General features: G+C 43.0%; 1 protein-coding gene across 2 annotated transcripts in view; it reads right to left on the reverse strand.

Moving 5' to 3' along the window:
• Window positions 1-17,065, reverse strand: part of ATP10D (ATPase phospholipid transporting 10D (putative)) — a 101,081-nt gene that overhangs the window by 10,098 nt on the left and 73,918 nt on the right. For both annotated transcript variants that reach the window (XM_028092543.2, XM_028092541.2), the window contains 6 exons: window positions 16,323-16,449; window positions 14,527-14,711; window positions 9,411-9,711; window positions 7,710-7,786; window positions 6,655-6,780; window positions 3,920-4,120 (listed from right to left, as the gene is read on the reverse strand). In XM_028092543.2, coding sequence (XP_027948344.2) covers window positions 3,920-4,120; window positions 6,655-6,780; window positions 7,710-7,786; window positions 9,411-9,711; window positions 14,527-14,711; window positions 16,323-16,449 — 1,017 coding nt within the window. The remainder of the gene's footprint in view (window positions 1-3,919; window positions 4,121-6,654; window positions 6,781-7,709; window positions 7,787-9,410; window positions 9,712-14,526; window positions 14,712-16,322; window positions 16,450-17,065) is intronic.

Genomic DNA, 17,065 nt, shown 5'->3' on the forward strand with positions numbered 1-17,065 from the left:
CCTAATGAATCAAACTGACCCCCTCCAATGCCTCTCCGCTGCACTTCCAATACAATTTAAGTTCCTTCCCAAGGCCTGTAATGTCCTGGAGGGTCTGCCCACTGGAGCCCCTGCTCCCCAGGTCCCCCCCCTTCCCATTCTCATCCTCATCCACTATGATCCTACCACAGGCAACCTTCTATTCTTCGAAGTTGCCAGACCCATTCTTTCCCTGGGGCTTCACCTGTGCTTTTTTCTCTGCCAGGATTCTCTGGGCCTCCCACGGGACCTCCCACGGGACCTCCCACGTGACTCACTCTTCATTATTCACATCCTAGCTCAATATCATCTCCTCACTGGGGCACTCCCAGACCGGTCTAAAAGTTATGCCCACCCCATCACTTACTACCATGGCATCCTTAGAAATCTCAACACCATTGGAAATAGTTAAATTTGTTTTCTTAATGATTTTCTGGTTCTCTCAACAGAATGCAAACTTCATACAGTGGGGCTTTGATTTTTTTATGCAAGTGATTAAAACAGTACCTGGTACATAACAAGTACTCAGTAAGTATTTGTTGGATTAATAAACTATTCCTATATAACTTTTCACGTGAACTGCTTCTAACCAAAAGCGTACAGAAAAAAGAAAGTTCAAGTAGAGACACTAATCAAGTGATGGAAAACAGGTTTTCAAACAAGAGCCAACTCTGATTGAATGTTGATGTGTGTGCAGAAGGATTCTGAGGCTGTGTCCAGACCCCGGAGGAACAACCAAGTGTTATGGTTTATTAGTGATATATGCCATGGACAAAAATGGCAACACATGTATTACATCCCTGAGCTAGTCTTCTGTTTTCTTAACACGTTCTCAGTCTTATTTCCTTCTAAATGTGAAAAGGATGGCATTTCCTTGGAAATAAGCAATTGTCTTCTAAATAACAAAGTTCTGTAAATACACAAATTCTCCACATACGTTCTTCTATTCTTCAATAGACTAAACTTAGAATTTTAAAATCTGTTCTTTAAAAAAAAAAACCTCTTCATCCTCTGGAAAATCAAAGCAATGAGGATTTGTTGTTTCTAATATTGTTACTGTTACTGTTCCTTTTCCCTGTATCTTCTTTTACTGTTTCCTCCTTAAAAATGATGGGATGTTCTACCTATCTTTCTTCATCCAAAGGCTCATAAAAATCTAAGCAGAAGCACAGTCAAATGACAGAAGAGAATGTGGTAGAATCAAAGGGGCAACCAAAATGCCACTAGACAAGAGAGAACAATTTGGGGATAAGCTAAAATGTAACTTCATGCTACTGGGGGAATGGAAGTTGCTCAAAAAACCCTAGAGCAAAAAAGGTAGAAGCATAATTACTCCACAGTCCTGTGAGTCGGGGGACTCTGGAAGCAAAGGACAGAAAAAGATAAATGAGAGGCTGGCGAGAGGAACTCATGGCATCTCCTGGAATCTGAAAGGGAAAATGCGGACACGAAGTCAAAGCCAGGAAAGGTGGCTGTGTGGGAGGGGAGAGACGGGTAACAGATGATTGCTTCTCGGGAGGGAGGCCTCTGCTGCAGCCTTTCAGATCATCTCCTTTGGGGAGGGATTCCGTAACCCTGGAGAGCATTATTTCATGACGCCGAAGACAGGAAATGGCCCCAGCATAAAACAGAATTCGTTTGAAGGCCAAGTTCAAAGAAAGGACAACTCTTCTGGAAGGTAAACTCAATGAAATCCATGACCTTCTACCAAGAGCCACATGCTGGGAATCTGCCTGCTATTACCATGTATTACGAAACTGGCTGGCTCAATAGAACCATGTGTGCAAAGGATGGATAACAGGGTTCAACAACAGGAAACAGTGACCTCAACTCTTCCAAGGGTAAGAACCAATCACAGTCTGTACAAATGGGCTTTTAAAATGCCAGCTCTAAAAACTCTGAAGATCCCCCTCACTTCTCTTTCCCCAACGGACTTGGACTTTAATTTAGGCCAGGGGTACAAGACAACCTTCATTAATATCGATCACCCATCCCTGCAGCCTGGCCTTGAACTTTAAGTCAGACTGGATTCCTCTACAAAAACCTCATTTAGTTCTTTGATCTAAATGGACTGGATGATATTAAAGGATTACAAGAATTTCTTCTTCCCTGGAAGCCGAACGTGTGACTTCTCTGTGTTGGCTGCGGCAGGTAGCCTGCAGACATTAAGTTACTCCCCAGCCTGGAAAGGAAGTTCAAGTCAGAATAAAGTTAGACTGATGAAAATAAACACACTTCAAATCTGGGATTTCCTCAAATTTCGGGTTAGTTCTGGGGAGGGGGTAAAAATAACAATATTGAGAGCTTCATATAGCTAGAACTTTTATCTTACTTGGTCCTCACATCGTCTCCATAAAGAAACAGAAGAACAGGCAAGTTGAATCATTTACCAAGGTCACACACCACAGAACCAGAATTTAAACTCAGGCTAAACATAACCCATTATTTCTAACTGATCTGGGTCAGTGTCTTTAGAACCGTGAGTGAAGCACAACACACAGATTTCTCATGGTAGGTCTGATTTTTGCCTGCCCCGTACTTCTCTAGGAAACCCTTCTTCCCAATTCTGTCCATGTGATGCAGCTCTGTCCTCAAGAACAATAAATGTCCCAGGCCTGGCCAATGAGAAAATGATCTTTTTTATTAAGCCAGTTGGAGCTTACAGCTGAAAGGGTCCTGACTAACAGAGTCTTCCTCTCAAGACTAGAATATCTGACTACAATTTGGGGATACCTCAGCTTTGCCCACTTACAGGCGTCTATAGGTTCCTGGCCTTCCTCAGTCCCTGTGATCCTGACCATGCACTTGTGAGAGCACTTTGGATTTCTGGCCATGGGACAGCATAGCGGAGGCGGGAGGAGACCCAGGGACTGAAGGCAGCACCAGTGTTCTTTCTGCAGTCCCGCGTAACGGTGGACAGCATGGACTAGAGATCCAGAGTTCACCTGCACCGCCCTTGAACTCTGTGACATGGGCTCGTTACTGAAAGTACCTTCCTGTGCCTGACTGTCCTCGTCTACAATGTGGTAACGATAGCACTGACTTGCAGGGTCATTCTGAGGATTAGATTTATGTATATCAAGCACTTCGAATAGTGCCTGGCATATAGGAGGCATTACATAAACGTTCATAAGTGCTTTATTATTAATTTTGTAGAAGACAAATAAGAAAGAAAAGAGTTGTGAGACAGCTAGCCCAAGTAATTAGCAACCACAATCCCCTAGGTAGGAGAAAATGAGGACAGTGAGAGAACATCAGAAAGGGAGGACAGATATCAGTGATCCATCAGAGGGAGGCAGGTAGCATGAAGATCAATGAAGTAGAGGCAGGGCTTGGCTTTAGGGACAGGAAGCCATTCAGATCATGCCGCTAGGCTGCAGAATAGAGCCTGAAGAATTTATTTTGTCTTTAGAACCAGACTAAGAAGGATTCATATCCTGCCTCTGCTGAACATAACCCATTTTTGAGATTTTTGGAAAATTTTGTGAGATTTTTGGAAAAATTACTGAGCCCCTTTGAAATTCAGATTCTTCATCTTAGAATGGCTACAATACCAGGTTCTCCCTCAAAAAGTTCTGTGGAGATAAATGAGACAGGGGAGGCTTATTAGTTCACACAAGAGATGGTACAGTGAGGTCTAGCAAATCCTAGACATTATGAGCTGTGGAAACGCCAGATTTCTTCAGATAAGTACCTAAGACCTTCTGCAATTGTACCTATGTTCACCTCAGAAGCAAGTAACTTCATATCTGCCATGTTAGCAGAGATGTTTTGAAACAGCCACACAAGAGTTTGAAGCAGTCCTGAATGGACCACATTATTTGAGCTGGGCTCACCGGAACGTGCCCTGGCTTGCATGGCGGATGCGTGTCGGTCCAAGCATTTCTGCCTCGGCACCTACCTCTGATTTCTGACCAGCCTTGTAAAGTTCCGGCAGCTGCATGAGGGTCTCTGCAGACACATCTTTCTCCAAGACACCATAAATGACAGGAGGAGCGGAAGTGAAAAGGAGGTTGAACAAGATCAACACCCAATAGTCAGTCATGGAGGTTCCTGAAAATCCACAAAAGAACTGGTACCAGAAAAGGAGGTTCACATAGGCCTAGGGACACAAGAGGGAACATTTGCATCTTAGAAACAAACAGCCACGTGTGCCATGAGCGCACAAGCCACACGCTGCCACTGTCAGCTACGTGATCCCGGCCTCTCTCTCCCTCACCAAATGGAAGACCACAACTCGCCTTGCCGTCTTTTTGGGATTCGTGTTTTATTAAAGGAAAACACTACACTACATACATATACACACATACGTGCACACACACACACACGCACGCCCCTTACTGGGTAGCACTGGCCCTGTTCTAAGAGCTTTACAAATAATCTGTTCAACCCTCCTAACAACTTGGGAATTACTGTGGCCCCATTTTATAGATGAGGAAACTGAGGCACAGAGAGGCTAAGGAACTTGCTCAAAGTCATCTGGCTAATAAGTAACAGAGCCAGTATTCAGACTGAGACACCGCTTCTACATGGAGAGATCCTAGCCACGTGCCTAGTATGTAGCAGGCACACAACAGATAGTCATCCTCTTGCTTTCTAGGTTCAAAATTACTTTTTAGTGGTGCCGGCCCGGTAGCCAACCATCCCAGTGAGTTCGGGATGGAGGAGATTCCCGAGACGAGAACTCTCCTAACACTGGGACAGTCCCAGGCAAACCAGGACAGGTGGTCGCCCTGGAGGCTGGAAATACGCATCCTACAGTGTTTCCTCCAGTATTCAGTCGCAGATGAACTAGGCCCATGATAGCTAATGCTCTGTGCCCTTAAGCAAGGCAGGCCCCAGGAAAGGACCCTGGCCTTAGACTTAGCAGTTGTACTCAGGGCCTGAAGACACTTCCTGCTGCTTTTTTCCACTTTAGGCCATTTTCCTAACCTTTCCGAATTTTGATTTCCTCATCTGAAAAATGAGGATTATACCATCCCAGAGCTTAGTATCAGGATCCACTTAGAAGGTGCTCACGACCTGTAAAGTGCCTTACAAATATGAAGATGTTATTGTTGACATTCTAGATGCACTAGAATACTTTCGGATAGGAGCTACAATCCTCAGGACAGAGTTTCTTAAGTCTAGGGTCGATGGACACACACTGTGCCCCGCTCCTGGAAACGTATCAATTTGGGGTACATGTGTTTTGGGGAATGAATTCATAGTCTTCATCAGTATCTCAAAAGTTTTCTAAGATCCAAGAACCACAGTCTCAGAAAGGTAAGTTACCTGATGGCTTCTGATACTGGCCTTCTTCTCCATAGTTTACAAAACATTCACTGTCTTGCTAGGTTAGTAAGAGGCAGAAGTAAGTCTGGAGAGTATCTGTGTGAATGGCCACTGAGGGTTTCACAGCAAAAGACCACAGGGTCCTTGTTCCCTGGTGATGGAGTGCCTACTCATAAACACTGCCCCACTCTCCAAGAGCATATGACACCTCTCTTCCTAATATTAATGTTCCTTACCCTCTGGGTTTAATCTGCACTTAAAAGGCAAGGGGAGGGGGTGGGCCGCACCACAAGAGGGGCAGGTAGAAAAATGCAAAAGTATTAAAAAAAAAAAAATCACCTGGGAAAGAGGCTCCTCCCTAAAAGTCAGTGACCACTACTAAGTCCTGGAATTTTAAAAAAGCTCATTGTGTGGTAGGACCAAAAAAAAAAAAAGGTTCTGCTCACACACACACACACACACACACACACACACACACACACACACACACACAGATCTAAATTACACATTTGGAATATATGTAAAATGACCTATTGAAGTTATTTTTTTTCCCCAAAGGTGGTATTTCAAGAGAGTGATATAAATTGATGTTTACTATTAACACGCTACCTATGGACTTTGAAGGCTAAAAATAAATTTGGTCTAAAAAATCATGACATTTTTACATAATCACTCCAGCTAGAAGGAACTTAAGTGAAGCAATCTAAGGTCAACATGATCGTATAAAAGAGGAGACTGAAATTTAAACGGCATGCCAAAGATTAGAAGCTAGGGCTTCTCATCAAATTCTGCCCCTTTAGGAATGACATAGTCAAAATTAAGTTCCCTGGTCACCAAGCGCAAATCCATTTTACAGGCTTGCTAGAAAATTTTTCACTTGTGTTAGCCAGCTGCAGGCTAAGGCGTGATCTTGGGTTTTCAGCGGCATCTGTGTCTTCAATATACAACATGGAACATCAGTCCGAGGACAGCAGATAGTTTTTGCTATCTCCTGGAAAATGGAAGCAAACCTTCTCATTCTCTACTGGACAGCATTAACATTTCTTAATTCTGCTTGCCACCACCTTTCCATGGAAGGTAAAAAACTGGGTCTTAAATGAACCAGACAGGACTTAATTGAATGGAAAAGCACAGGGAATAGGAAATACTGGCAGAGGGACAAGCCCAGCGATTTGCTGTCAGTGGCTGAATGGGAGCGCATCCCCAGATTATTTCCAGGACGGCCGCAGGAGTGCTCCTGGCTGCTTCCCAAACATCAGTAAGCCAAGCAGCCTCATGCAGGGCACTTCCTCGCCATCCCTTCCGCAAGCAGGAGAAGAAAGGGAGGAGGGGGCAAGGGACAAATTCTCCAGAGCTACGTACCACGTTCTTGTAGAAAAAATAGAGAATCATGTTGGAGAGTCGTGTGTAACACCAGTGCCCGTGGACAAGGAGGAGCCTGCCGAGATGCTTAAACTGAGCAACGGCAAAGTCGCTGGCCATCACCGCCTGCAGAGGCAACAGGGACAGGGCGCCACCCTGAGCCACGGGACATGTTAACACAGACGCAGCCGGGCAGCCTGACCATCAGCAGGCTGCGACTGGTCCAATCTGTTGTTTAAACCGTCCGTGCAGACCAACACAAAATAAAGCAAACCCAAACAAAGAGAAACTCATGAACACAGAGCCACAGTCAGCTTTCCAACAGGGTCCCACGAAATAAGACTTCTCTTTGGTTCCCACTCGGGACGGAATTTCGGCAAATGTACTTTCCTGGAAAGCAGCTCCCTTAAGCAAGAACGCCACGCGTTGCCATCGGCATCCGCTTCTCCTCAATGAGAAGAATATTGAAAGGACCGTAGTCATGACTTCATAAATTTCTCAAGGTTTGCAGAGAATGTCATAATTTACAATTCTCTGAAAACCCCAAGCCTCACGTCTGATCTTCCTCTGACGGCGTTTGCTCCATACATGAAAAGCAGTCTTGGGACAAGCTTTTATCTGACTTTTGTGCCCAAACACACTAGCCGGTATGCACACGTGTGCACACACACACGTACAGACAGGACCCTCCCCTCTCCCTCATTCTCAAGCACCATCTTCCTCCCTCCCTCTTTAGGTCTGTAGGTCTTTTATTCAAATCCTACTTTAGTAGCTTTCATTGGTGTCCAAAGTCACACAGTTACCGCAGGGCGAAATATATATATTATTAGGATCTAGAGGAGCTATAGATTTTAAACTGAACGAGCATGCAGTTAGTTACCCAGGAAAACACCCCAATACTCACACAGTAAATAATCAACAGACACAATTCCTGTCTCCCACTCCTGATATAGCTACGGCCGGCCTCACTTTACCACAGAGATTTCACCGTGGGAATGTTGCCCTTGGATGGGCAGGTGAAGTTCATGGTACTTGGGCGCACGAAATCCACTCACCTGCATGCCTTCTTGACCTGAGATCCCAATCCCAATGTCTGCCACTTGAATCATGCTAACATCATTTGCACCATCACCTTCAGGAGATCGAAGAAAAGGCAAGAAGCATATGAAGGGTAGAGAAAAGATGCAAACTCTGCAAAGCAACAGTGACCACTCAAGCAAACAAATCCTTCAAAGTTTATATCCCAAGTCTGCAAGTTACCTGGAAGCTAGTGAAACAGACATTACATTGTCGCATCCCGCTGCCATCAGGAAGAATTCTAAACCCAATAATGCCTTAAAATCCTTCACGCTAAGGCACCTATCTGGACTGATCTCCCCCTTTTCCGTGCCACTCACTTTACTTTCAGTTTTCCAGATATCTCTGCTCCTTCCAGCCACTGCACATGTGGTCTGTATCCTTGTGACACTGGCCTCATCACCCCCACATCTCGGGGCTGGATTTCCATTGCTCTTGCCCTCAGCTCAGATGTCACTTCCTCTGGGAAATCTTCATATTCCCTTTAGATTAGATATACCCCTTCCTTGGACTTCAGCGCTATATCATACATATCATATGATATTATGGTTGCTATATAGTTCTTGGTCTCCCCAACATACTGGAAGCTTCTTAAGGGGAAGTATTACATTCCTGTTGGTGACGAACATTTGTCGTTCCCAACTGCCCACCAACCATTCACCTGTTTTCAGTATCCCGATTTTCCCTGGGAACTCAAGGAAGAGATACAGTCTCTCTCTCCCTCTCCCTCTGCCCCTCCCCACCTTAAAAAAAAAAAAAAGACCAAAAATTTATAATGGCCTCCAGGACCCTAGATGATCTGGTCACCTGCCACCTCTGCCCATCACGAATCTACAGAAAACTCTTCCCTTTGCTCAATCTGCTTTGGCTTTGAACATACCAGACTTGGCCTATGGCCCTCACTTTCCCTGTCCTCACCAGGAAGGTCCTCCCCTCAGGTTTCCCATGGCTCCCTTATCATTCTCTTCAAGTCTCTGCCCACATGCAGCCTTCTCAGTGATACTGTCTCGGAAAAACACTGAAGTTAGCAGCCCTCCTCCTGTCTCCCCCCAGCGCTCTACATCCCCTGGTTCTGCTTTTATTTTTTCTTTAATAGCACTTGTCACTACCTGACATATATTTATGCCTTTTTTTGTTTTGTTTCATTTTTTACTATATGCTTCCTACTGAATGTAAACTCAAGGAAAAAGTACTTTGTCATCTGTATACACTCTTATCTCCACTGCCTAGCAAAATGTCCGGTAAACGGAAGGCACTCAATGTTAATATCTGTTGAACGAATGCATAAATGATTTGTTCATGCCCCTGAATTTAACTTTTCTGAAGGCGGCACTCCTAGACTTTTCAGTTCTATGATTCAGTATATTTACCCTCCTTAACTTGGTTGATCCGGGGTTCTGACATGCAACCCAAGGCCCTACCGTATTGGTTTCCAGGTCACACCCCTACCCCGTGGTTCCTAGCGGTGGTCAAAGAGGTGAGGACGAGAAAGGGGGAGGGAGTAGGGGGCAGAGAGTACGAAGGGAGAAAAGGGGGAAGAAATGTGGGGGTGGAAAAGGACAGACAGACAGAAGGGTAAATGGACGTAGGGTGTACGGAAGGAAGGACAGACAGAAGAATCAATCCCCCGGTGGGGCAGGAGAGTGAGCAGCCCACGGCTGGATCGCCTCCCCACTCACCGATGGCCAGCGTCATCACTTGCAGATGGCTGCGAACCAGCTTCACCACCTCGCTCTTCTGCAGGGGGGTGGCTTGGCAGCAGACCACAGCCTGACAGCAGGCAGTCAGCTCCAGGAACTGCCTCTGCAGCCCCTCCTGCAGGGCGCACTGCAGGGCCTTCCCAGTGATGATGAGGCCAGCCCGAAGCCCGCAGTCCTGTGGGTGCTGTAAGCCCTCCCTTAAGGACGCTCGCTCTGGAGAGGCGGGATTCTTCCCCTGAAGTTCTTTCAAAATGGTGCTCATCAGCGTCTCACAGGCATCCTTGAAACAAGAGGCCAAGACAGTCAGGCTCAGGCCTCCCCTGGCGGCCATATCCAGCTAAATTTATCTTTAGCCACCGCTGTGTCAAGGCTAGTGAGTAATCAGCTACTTCTGAAGGCCTCCCAGCTCTTCTGCAGAGATTTCCGTGTATATGTGGGGGCCAGTGAATAGGGCAGAACACATCTCACTCCCGGGTCTACAATAAAAAATCATGTAGAATTTCTTTATTTGTACAATTTCCCTTCTCACACAGGGACTCTCAAGAGTCCTTTGATCTTTTTCTACCACTCACTGTCTGCTTGACTCGAGGCAAATTATGTCACCTCTCTGAGCCTCAACTTCTCACGTGAAAAATGCAAATGTCTACACATGGTAATGTCATTGTGAAGAATGAGGGAGAGAACATGTGCAAAGGCCCTCATGTAGGCGTGGCACAAAATTTAAAGCAATAGTTAGTATTTTTATCTTCTTTTGGACAACGTTCATTCATTCATTCACTGAATATTTACTGAGAAAACATTCTAGGTGCTGGGGATTGGTCAACGAGCATAAAAAAAAAAAAAAATCTCTGCTCTCATGGAGCTTACATTCTGGTGGAGATGTTCTCAATGGTGCTTGTCATGTTTGGTTTGTGTGCTGCCCTCTACTCTCCTCACCCCCACATAGTCAGGAAATACTATATAGATCATTTTTAATTTACTTTTGAAGCCCTCACAATGCCTAAAAGAGAGCCACATCAGACAATGAATACTCACTGGACAGATTCTACTCAAGACTAACAATAAAATTATCCAGAAATTATTGTGTCAAGTGACCATCAAGTACAGAACCTAACAAAATCCAGGAGTCTTGCATTTAAGTTTAGACATTAAGACTGAAAGAAAAAAACAAACAAAACTGAAAGTTTATTCATAAGAGAACCCCTCACTCAGAGGTCATTCACTCTTATTTCAAATGCTGTTTAATCAAGCATTTCTCAACCCACAAAATCAAATGGATAGAGAAGAAGTAGATATGGATATGTAGCTTGACACTACAAAGACTTAATAACTACAGAAGCTACACAAGAGAGTTCCAACTTTATTTTTTTTTTTAAAGATTTTATTTATTTATCTGACGGCGAGAGAGAGAGGGAGAGAGCGAGCATAAGGGGGAGAGGGAGAAGCAGGCTCCCCACTGAGCAGGGAGCCCGATGAGGGGCTCAATCCCAGGACCCTGGGATCATGACCTGAGCCGAAGGCAGATGCTTACCCAACTGAGCCAGCCAGGTGCCCAAGAGGTCCAACTTTTAAAACGGAGCTACCCGTTTAGGTTCCTAAACCTTCGGAACAAATGTGATCCTATACACCTCAAAAACCTCCTAGGAAAAAGTGTATGAAGACAAATCAAATATGCCCTTCACAGGCTCAACATAGAGAAAAAAATCATTTTTAAAAACCTTCTAGAGTTTGGTTACATTAAAATGATACATTTAGAAGGTAACACACCCTGAAGTCACTGAAAATCAGCATGTCAACATGATGACGTTGAAGGCACACATTGAGTGAAGAAATACAATACTGTAGACACGCCTCCGCATGCTCACAGTGCGCAGAATGCAGGCTGGAGTGGGTGCCCTCCAAAATATAAGCCGAAATTATCTGTAGTTTTATGATTCTAGAATGATTATAGATGTTTTTATCCTTTTGAGTATATATTTAGTTTTATAAATTACATTTTCGTTAGAGAAATATGTATAAATACACACACACACATACCCAATTTCCTTATTTGCAGATTCCCTATATGTGAACTCACCTACTTGCTAAAATTTATCTGGAATGCTATAATCAGTACTTGTAGTGCTTTTGTGGTCATTTGTGGGCATGCACAGAGAGAAAAATTTGAGTCATGTGATAGGATTCCAGCTGACACTGAATGAGGAGACGCTCTGTCTTCTTACGTCAGCTCCCATACTGTAAATAAGTGTCCTTTTCACTGTTTGGTGACACATTTTCTGTATGTTTCTCCTTTTTGTTGATTTTGCAGTTTAAATGGCCTCCAAGCCCAGTGCCGAAGTGCTGTCTAGTGGTCCTATGTACAAGAAGGTTGTGATGTGCCTTGTAGAGAAAGTATGTGTGTTAGATAAGCTTCATGCAGGCAAGAGTTATGGTGCTGTTGGCCATGAATTCGATGTTACTCAATCAACTATACACATATGTAAGTTGTTGTTAAACAGAAACACACATGGAATAAAGTTATATATTGACTGGTTGACAAAACAAAATGTTGTGACCAAAGGCCTATGGGAACCTGTATTTCCCCCCAGGGGTAATGGTTCCGTATTCACTAATTCAGTGTTTAGGGCAACTTTATAGAATTTAACTCCATGAATAATGAGAATAACTAGATAGGTAAATACAGATTACATAATATATAATACAATACAAAATGTACACTTGACACGTAATCAGCTGGGGATACTTAGACAAATCACAACCTTTTGGAGTTTCAGGTTATAAAAATGAGGATAATTTTATCTGATCTGTCTACCCTTTATAGCTGTCAAGTAAGATCTTGTATGAGAAAGTCTCTTATAGATTCTAATTAACATGAAAATAAAGAGTTATTATCTCAGGAGAAATTTTTAAATGAAATCATAAAAGTAAAACTTAAAAAATTAAATGATGGATCCTGAAAAGGCTTTATGTATCACAAGGCAGTAAATAATCCAAGATATGGGGGCACCTGGGTGGCTCTGTTGGTTAAGCGTCTGCCTTCGGCTCAGGTCATGATCCCAGGGTCCTGGGATCGAGCCCCACATCAGGCTCCCTGCTCAGCGGGCAGCCTGCTTCTCCCTCTCCCTCTGTCCCTTGCCCCCACTCATGCTCTTTCTCTATCTCAAATAAGTAAAATCTTAAAAAAAAATTAATCCAAGATAGGTTTGTATTAACCCCCTGCCCTGAAAAAAACCCCAAGACTTTTGAGAACGGAAACCATGTAAAGTTTATAAGTGGCTACATTTACTGTAATCCAACTTGCAAATTTAGGAACAGGAGCTGATGGAAATTCATAAACCTGCAATACTACACTACAAAAACGACCAGATATTCTACTGGTTTCCAGGTGGCCCACTTAGAATGTCACAGAAGCAATTTCTTCACTGACTGACAAAGCAGTTTCCATGATCTTTCTTTTTTAACTCTTAGCATCTCCTGATGAAGAGGAAGGAGTGGAGGAAAAAAAAAAAAATAATACAGTGACTGAGCCCCTACTATGTGCCTGGCATTTTATATGCTTGAACTTGAGTCACCATAAAACTAAATTATGTTCACTGTGTTCTGTTTAGTTATCTGGAAAATTCACACAAGGTGGAATAGCTTTTGATAGTAAAAAAAAGTTTACTTTTTGCACTTAGAACAGTCCATAGTGGATACTCCATAAAGACTTCTTGAATTGTTAAGTTTTAAATGCCTCTAACTATAAATCATAGGTTTACAAATAAGTTCTACAATCCTAATGATTTTACTGCTCACAAAAATGTCAAAATCAAACATCAAGAACTGACTTTTCTTTTTTAATGTTCATTGAGCCCCTTCTGTCTGCCAGGCACTACATGTTTAATTTATAATCTATATTTTCTCATTTCATGCCCACAAGGACCCTATGAAATAGGTATTACTCTTACATCACAGGTGAAGTAAAATGCCCAGAAGAAAACTCCCCAAGGTCATATACCTGATCACAGGCAGGCCAAGCACACGAACCAGGGGCTTACCAACCTTAGTGCACAGCCATTTTAGTGACCAAAATGACTAATGGACAATTTTCTTATGCTCAGGCCCTGCTGGTACTGGGGGCTGGCTGGTGGTTGTGGTTATGGGTCTCTGGGCGACAGCCAACTGCCAAGGAAAACCCATTCTGTGTTGAATAAGGAAAATTCTCTTTTCTGAAAATGTATGATCTGGTTAGGTATTGGCTGAGGCCTGACCTTAAAAACATGGCTAACCAAACATGGCAGCCTGTGACAGAGCCCCAAGATGCGATCCAGGTGAGAAGCTCCAAAGGATTTCTGAGAGGCAGGCTGCTGTCAGAGAATGGATGTCATTGATTAAGTCTGACTATTGAAGGAGAGAGGAAGGTTTTCCAAGCTAATTAAATAACAAGCACAAATCTCAGAGAATATTACCATTTTGGAAAGTTAAAAAAAAAAAAAAAAAGCCTGTTTAACTGATTAGAACCTCTGTGGTAGAGATTAATGGGGGTGGGGCAGGGATAATTATAAAAAAATAAGCTGGATCGAAACCTCTTAAATTCCTTAAGAAAAAAAAATTTTTTTTCCCTTCCCGTAAAAGTTCTTCAAACTTGATATTCTCAACAGCACTACATCTAAGAGTTGCCACTAGAGGGCATAATTATCCCGAGAGTCTATTTTTGTAATTAACCACAAAAATATTAATGTGTTCACCTGATTCTGATAAAAATCACTTCCCCTCAATTTGAAATAGAGGTATATTCCTGTCCCAGAACTTGATATATTTTGTCGTTATGGGCTAAATCTTAAATTCCTGGAAATCCAATGTGGGGGGGGGAAGCAAATAAAAAAATAAAAAGGCAATTTTCTTTAGCAATAATCCCTTTGAATCATGTTTAACCATGAAGCCTTTAAAAGAACTACGGTACCTTCCCAAGCACAAGGTAGGCTGCTGGATAGAAGACATAATTATCAAGGAGCTAATGGTTATTGGTTTCTTTTTCTCCTTACCTTCATCAAATTACAAATGCTCCCCTGGCTATGAAAAAGCAAAAAGACGGATTCGATCTCATTATACCTACTTTACTCTGGGTATTGAGGATAAAGAGCTTGTCACCCGGCTCCAGTAGTTTGCATGCATAAGCTACGTTGATAGCTGTCTCCTGCTTGTCCCCTGTCAGCATCCAGATCTTGATGCCGGCTTTCTGAAGGGCTTCGATGGACTCAGGGACTCCCTCCTGCAGACGGTCTTCAATGCCTGTAGCACCTACAAGACAGCCAGAGTACAACAGGGCTTGCGAGAAATCAAAGCCAGCAGAAGCTCACCTGGGCTGTAACTGAACTCTTGTTAGGCAACCCCATCCTGAGCTACACATTGCTCCAGTAGCTTCCAGGCATTCAAAGGAAGTGTGAAGACCCAGACCAAAATCATATACAATGTCGTATTTTGGGAAGGAAGCCTTAGGAATCACTGAGCTTATTAAACTTACTTGTTCTCCTTTCGGCTAGCTTTCTTCTCTGTAAATTGAGGGGAGCTTGTAGTTTCAGTCACTTATGTAACCTTGCTCTATGATTTTATAATTTTGTGATACTCCCAAGGGTAAGGGCAGGCTTTTAAAGAATGTCCTTGTCAATAAGTTGCTTATATTATGAGAGAGCGTTAAAAACAGATATTACAAGTCCATAAGTCCCTCTTCTAAACCAACTGGGGCCAGACAAGTTTTGGAATTCAAGTTTTTCAGATTTTAGAAAGTTAACATAGTGCATCTATGTTTTGAAATATCTGCTAATGAAGCATATTAATATTTCTGTAGCAAAACTTACAAATGTTCGTACTAATTAGGATAATAAAGACTCATAAAATCTTATCAAATCAGGCCTGATTTTGTAGCCAAATGAGTTCCGGCACTAAACCCACAGAGCATTTTTGAGTTTGGAATTTCAGATGAGGAAATGTGGACCCATACTACAGACACTGTCACAGAGAAATGACATAGATTAGGTATCATTACTCTTCTGGCTCCACACCGAGATCATTTTTTTTTCTGTGAACCAGAGGAATGGAGCTCAGAGACTGGTCTTTTGGTATGTTAGCGCTTAGAGTCCAGATCTCCAGACTCTGAGACAGTGGTTCTCAACCCTGGCTGCCTCTTAGAATTCCTTGGGGAGCTTTTAAATATTCAAACACCCCAGCCACATGTCAGACAAACTGAATCAGAATCCCTGAGAAAGGATGCAGGCACCAGTATTTTTTAAAGTGTTCCAGATGATTTCAGGATACAGCTCAGTTTGAGACAAGAGGTGTCCGTTGTGCAAACTTTAGCTGCAATCAGGAAGTAAGAGAAGACAGAGAAACAAATTTCATTGGTCCAGTTGTAGGTACAGAATAAAGAATGTGGGCCCTGGAACTAGGTAGATCTGAGCCTCCTTCTAGCTCTGTCAGCTATTAGCACATGACTGTGAACGAGTCAATGAACTGCTCTGTGCTCTAAATTTCCTCTAAGATAGAGATTTGTTGTGCAGATTCAAAAGACCACCCATATTAAGTACCTTATCCAATGCCTGGCAATAAACTTCAACTGGATAGCCTCTTGAACCAGGATATCTATTTGACTTGGTATTCTATGTTAAGTGATAAGGTTTTAAATGATCTTCTTAAGGATGACCACCCTGATCCCACCATAAATGAAGTCGAGTTCACTACAGTGGAAAGCAGAATGAAAAGAATTGCAAACTGGGTACAGATCAGACTGGACAGGGTGGAGAGAACTATTTGCTCTATTAGATCAAAGTTGGGGGGTGGGAACCACTGGTGAATAACTTACTTAGAGATATCCAGTGTTTTCCAAATTTCTCTATTCAGACATAGTCTACCTACCAAGTAAAGTGAGCTTGTTCTCCAACCTCATGGCAGATTCAAGGAGTAATTCTTCCCTGTGGTCAATGCTGGTTTCAGCTAAAAAATGGTTCCTCAGCCACTCTGCATATTCAGTGTTACTCATGACCTACGGGGGCGGGGGGAAGGGAGAGAAAAGAGCTATGAGAAAGGCCATATCATCTTGTAGGATCCTGCAAGGATTGACTGACCACTAGCAAAATATCAAGCCAGGTAATGCCGGGTTCATTCCTCACGCCACCTGGTCACAAGCTTTCTGAGATCAGACTACTGTAACACTGATGATGGATGGACCCGCTAGCTCAGTATCTCTTGGAAATCCTAGGCATCATATATGATGAAAGTGGGTTAATCTATTCAATTAAGCCAAGAAGTATGCAGTTGGAAGAGGTCTTCACTTGGTTGTTAAATCTAGAAAGATCCTAATGGTGCAGTTGAGAAAGTGGTGTCAGGATTGCTCAGTTTGAGGTATTAGGTAGCCAGCAGCACCACCGATGATTAGTTTATGGGTTAGTTATTTGTAAAGGTGAAAAGAGAGAGGGAACCATACAACGAAGCAAGGACATACCCTTCCAAAAGAAATTAAATGGAATTCCTGGAGAAGGAACCAAGAGTACATTTTCCTTTTTCTTTAGGTTGCCAGAGGGAGAAATCTACATTTCAATTCTCATAAGGCAATATGAAGTAGAGGGAGTGAGGCAATTTCTCTCTTTACTAACTCTTAC

Source organism: Eumetopias jubatus, unplaced genomic scaffold (assembly GCF_037043125.1).
Source record: "Eumetopias jubatus isolate StellerSeaLion01/CBP00866 unplaced genomic scaffold, mEumJub1_p1.0 scaffold_2, whole genome shotgun sequence".
NCBI lineage: Eukaryota > Metazoa > Chordata > Mammalia > Carnivora > Otariidae > Eumetopias > Eumetopias jubatus.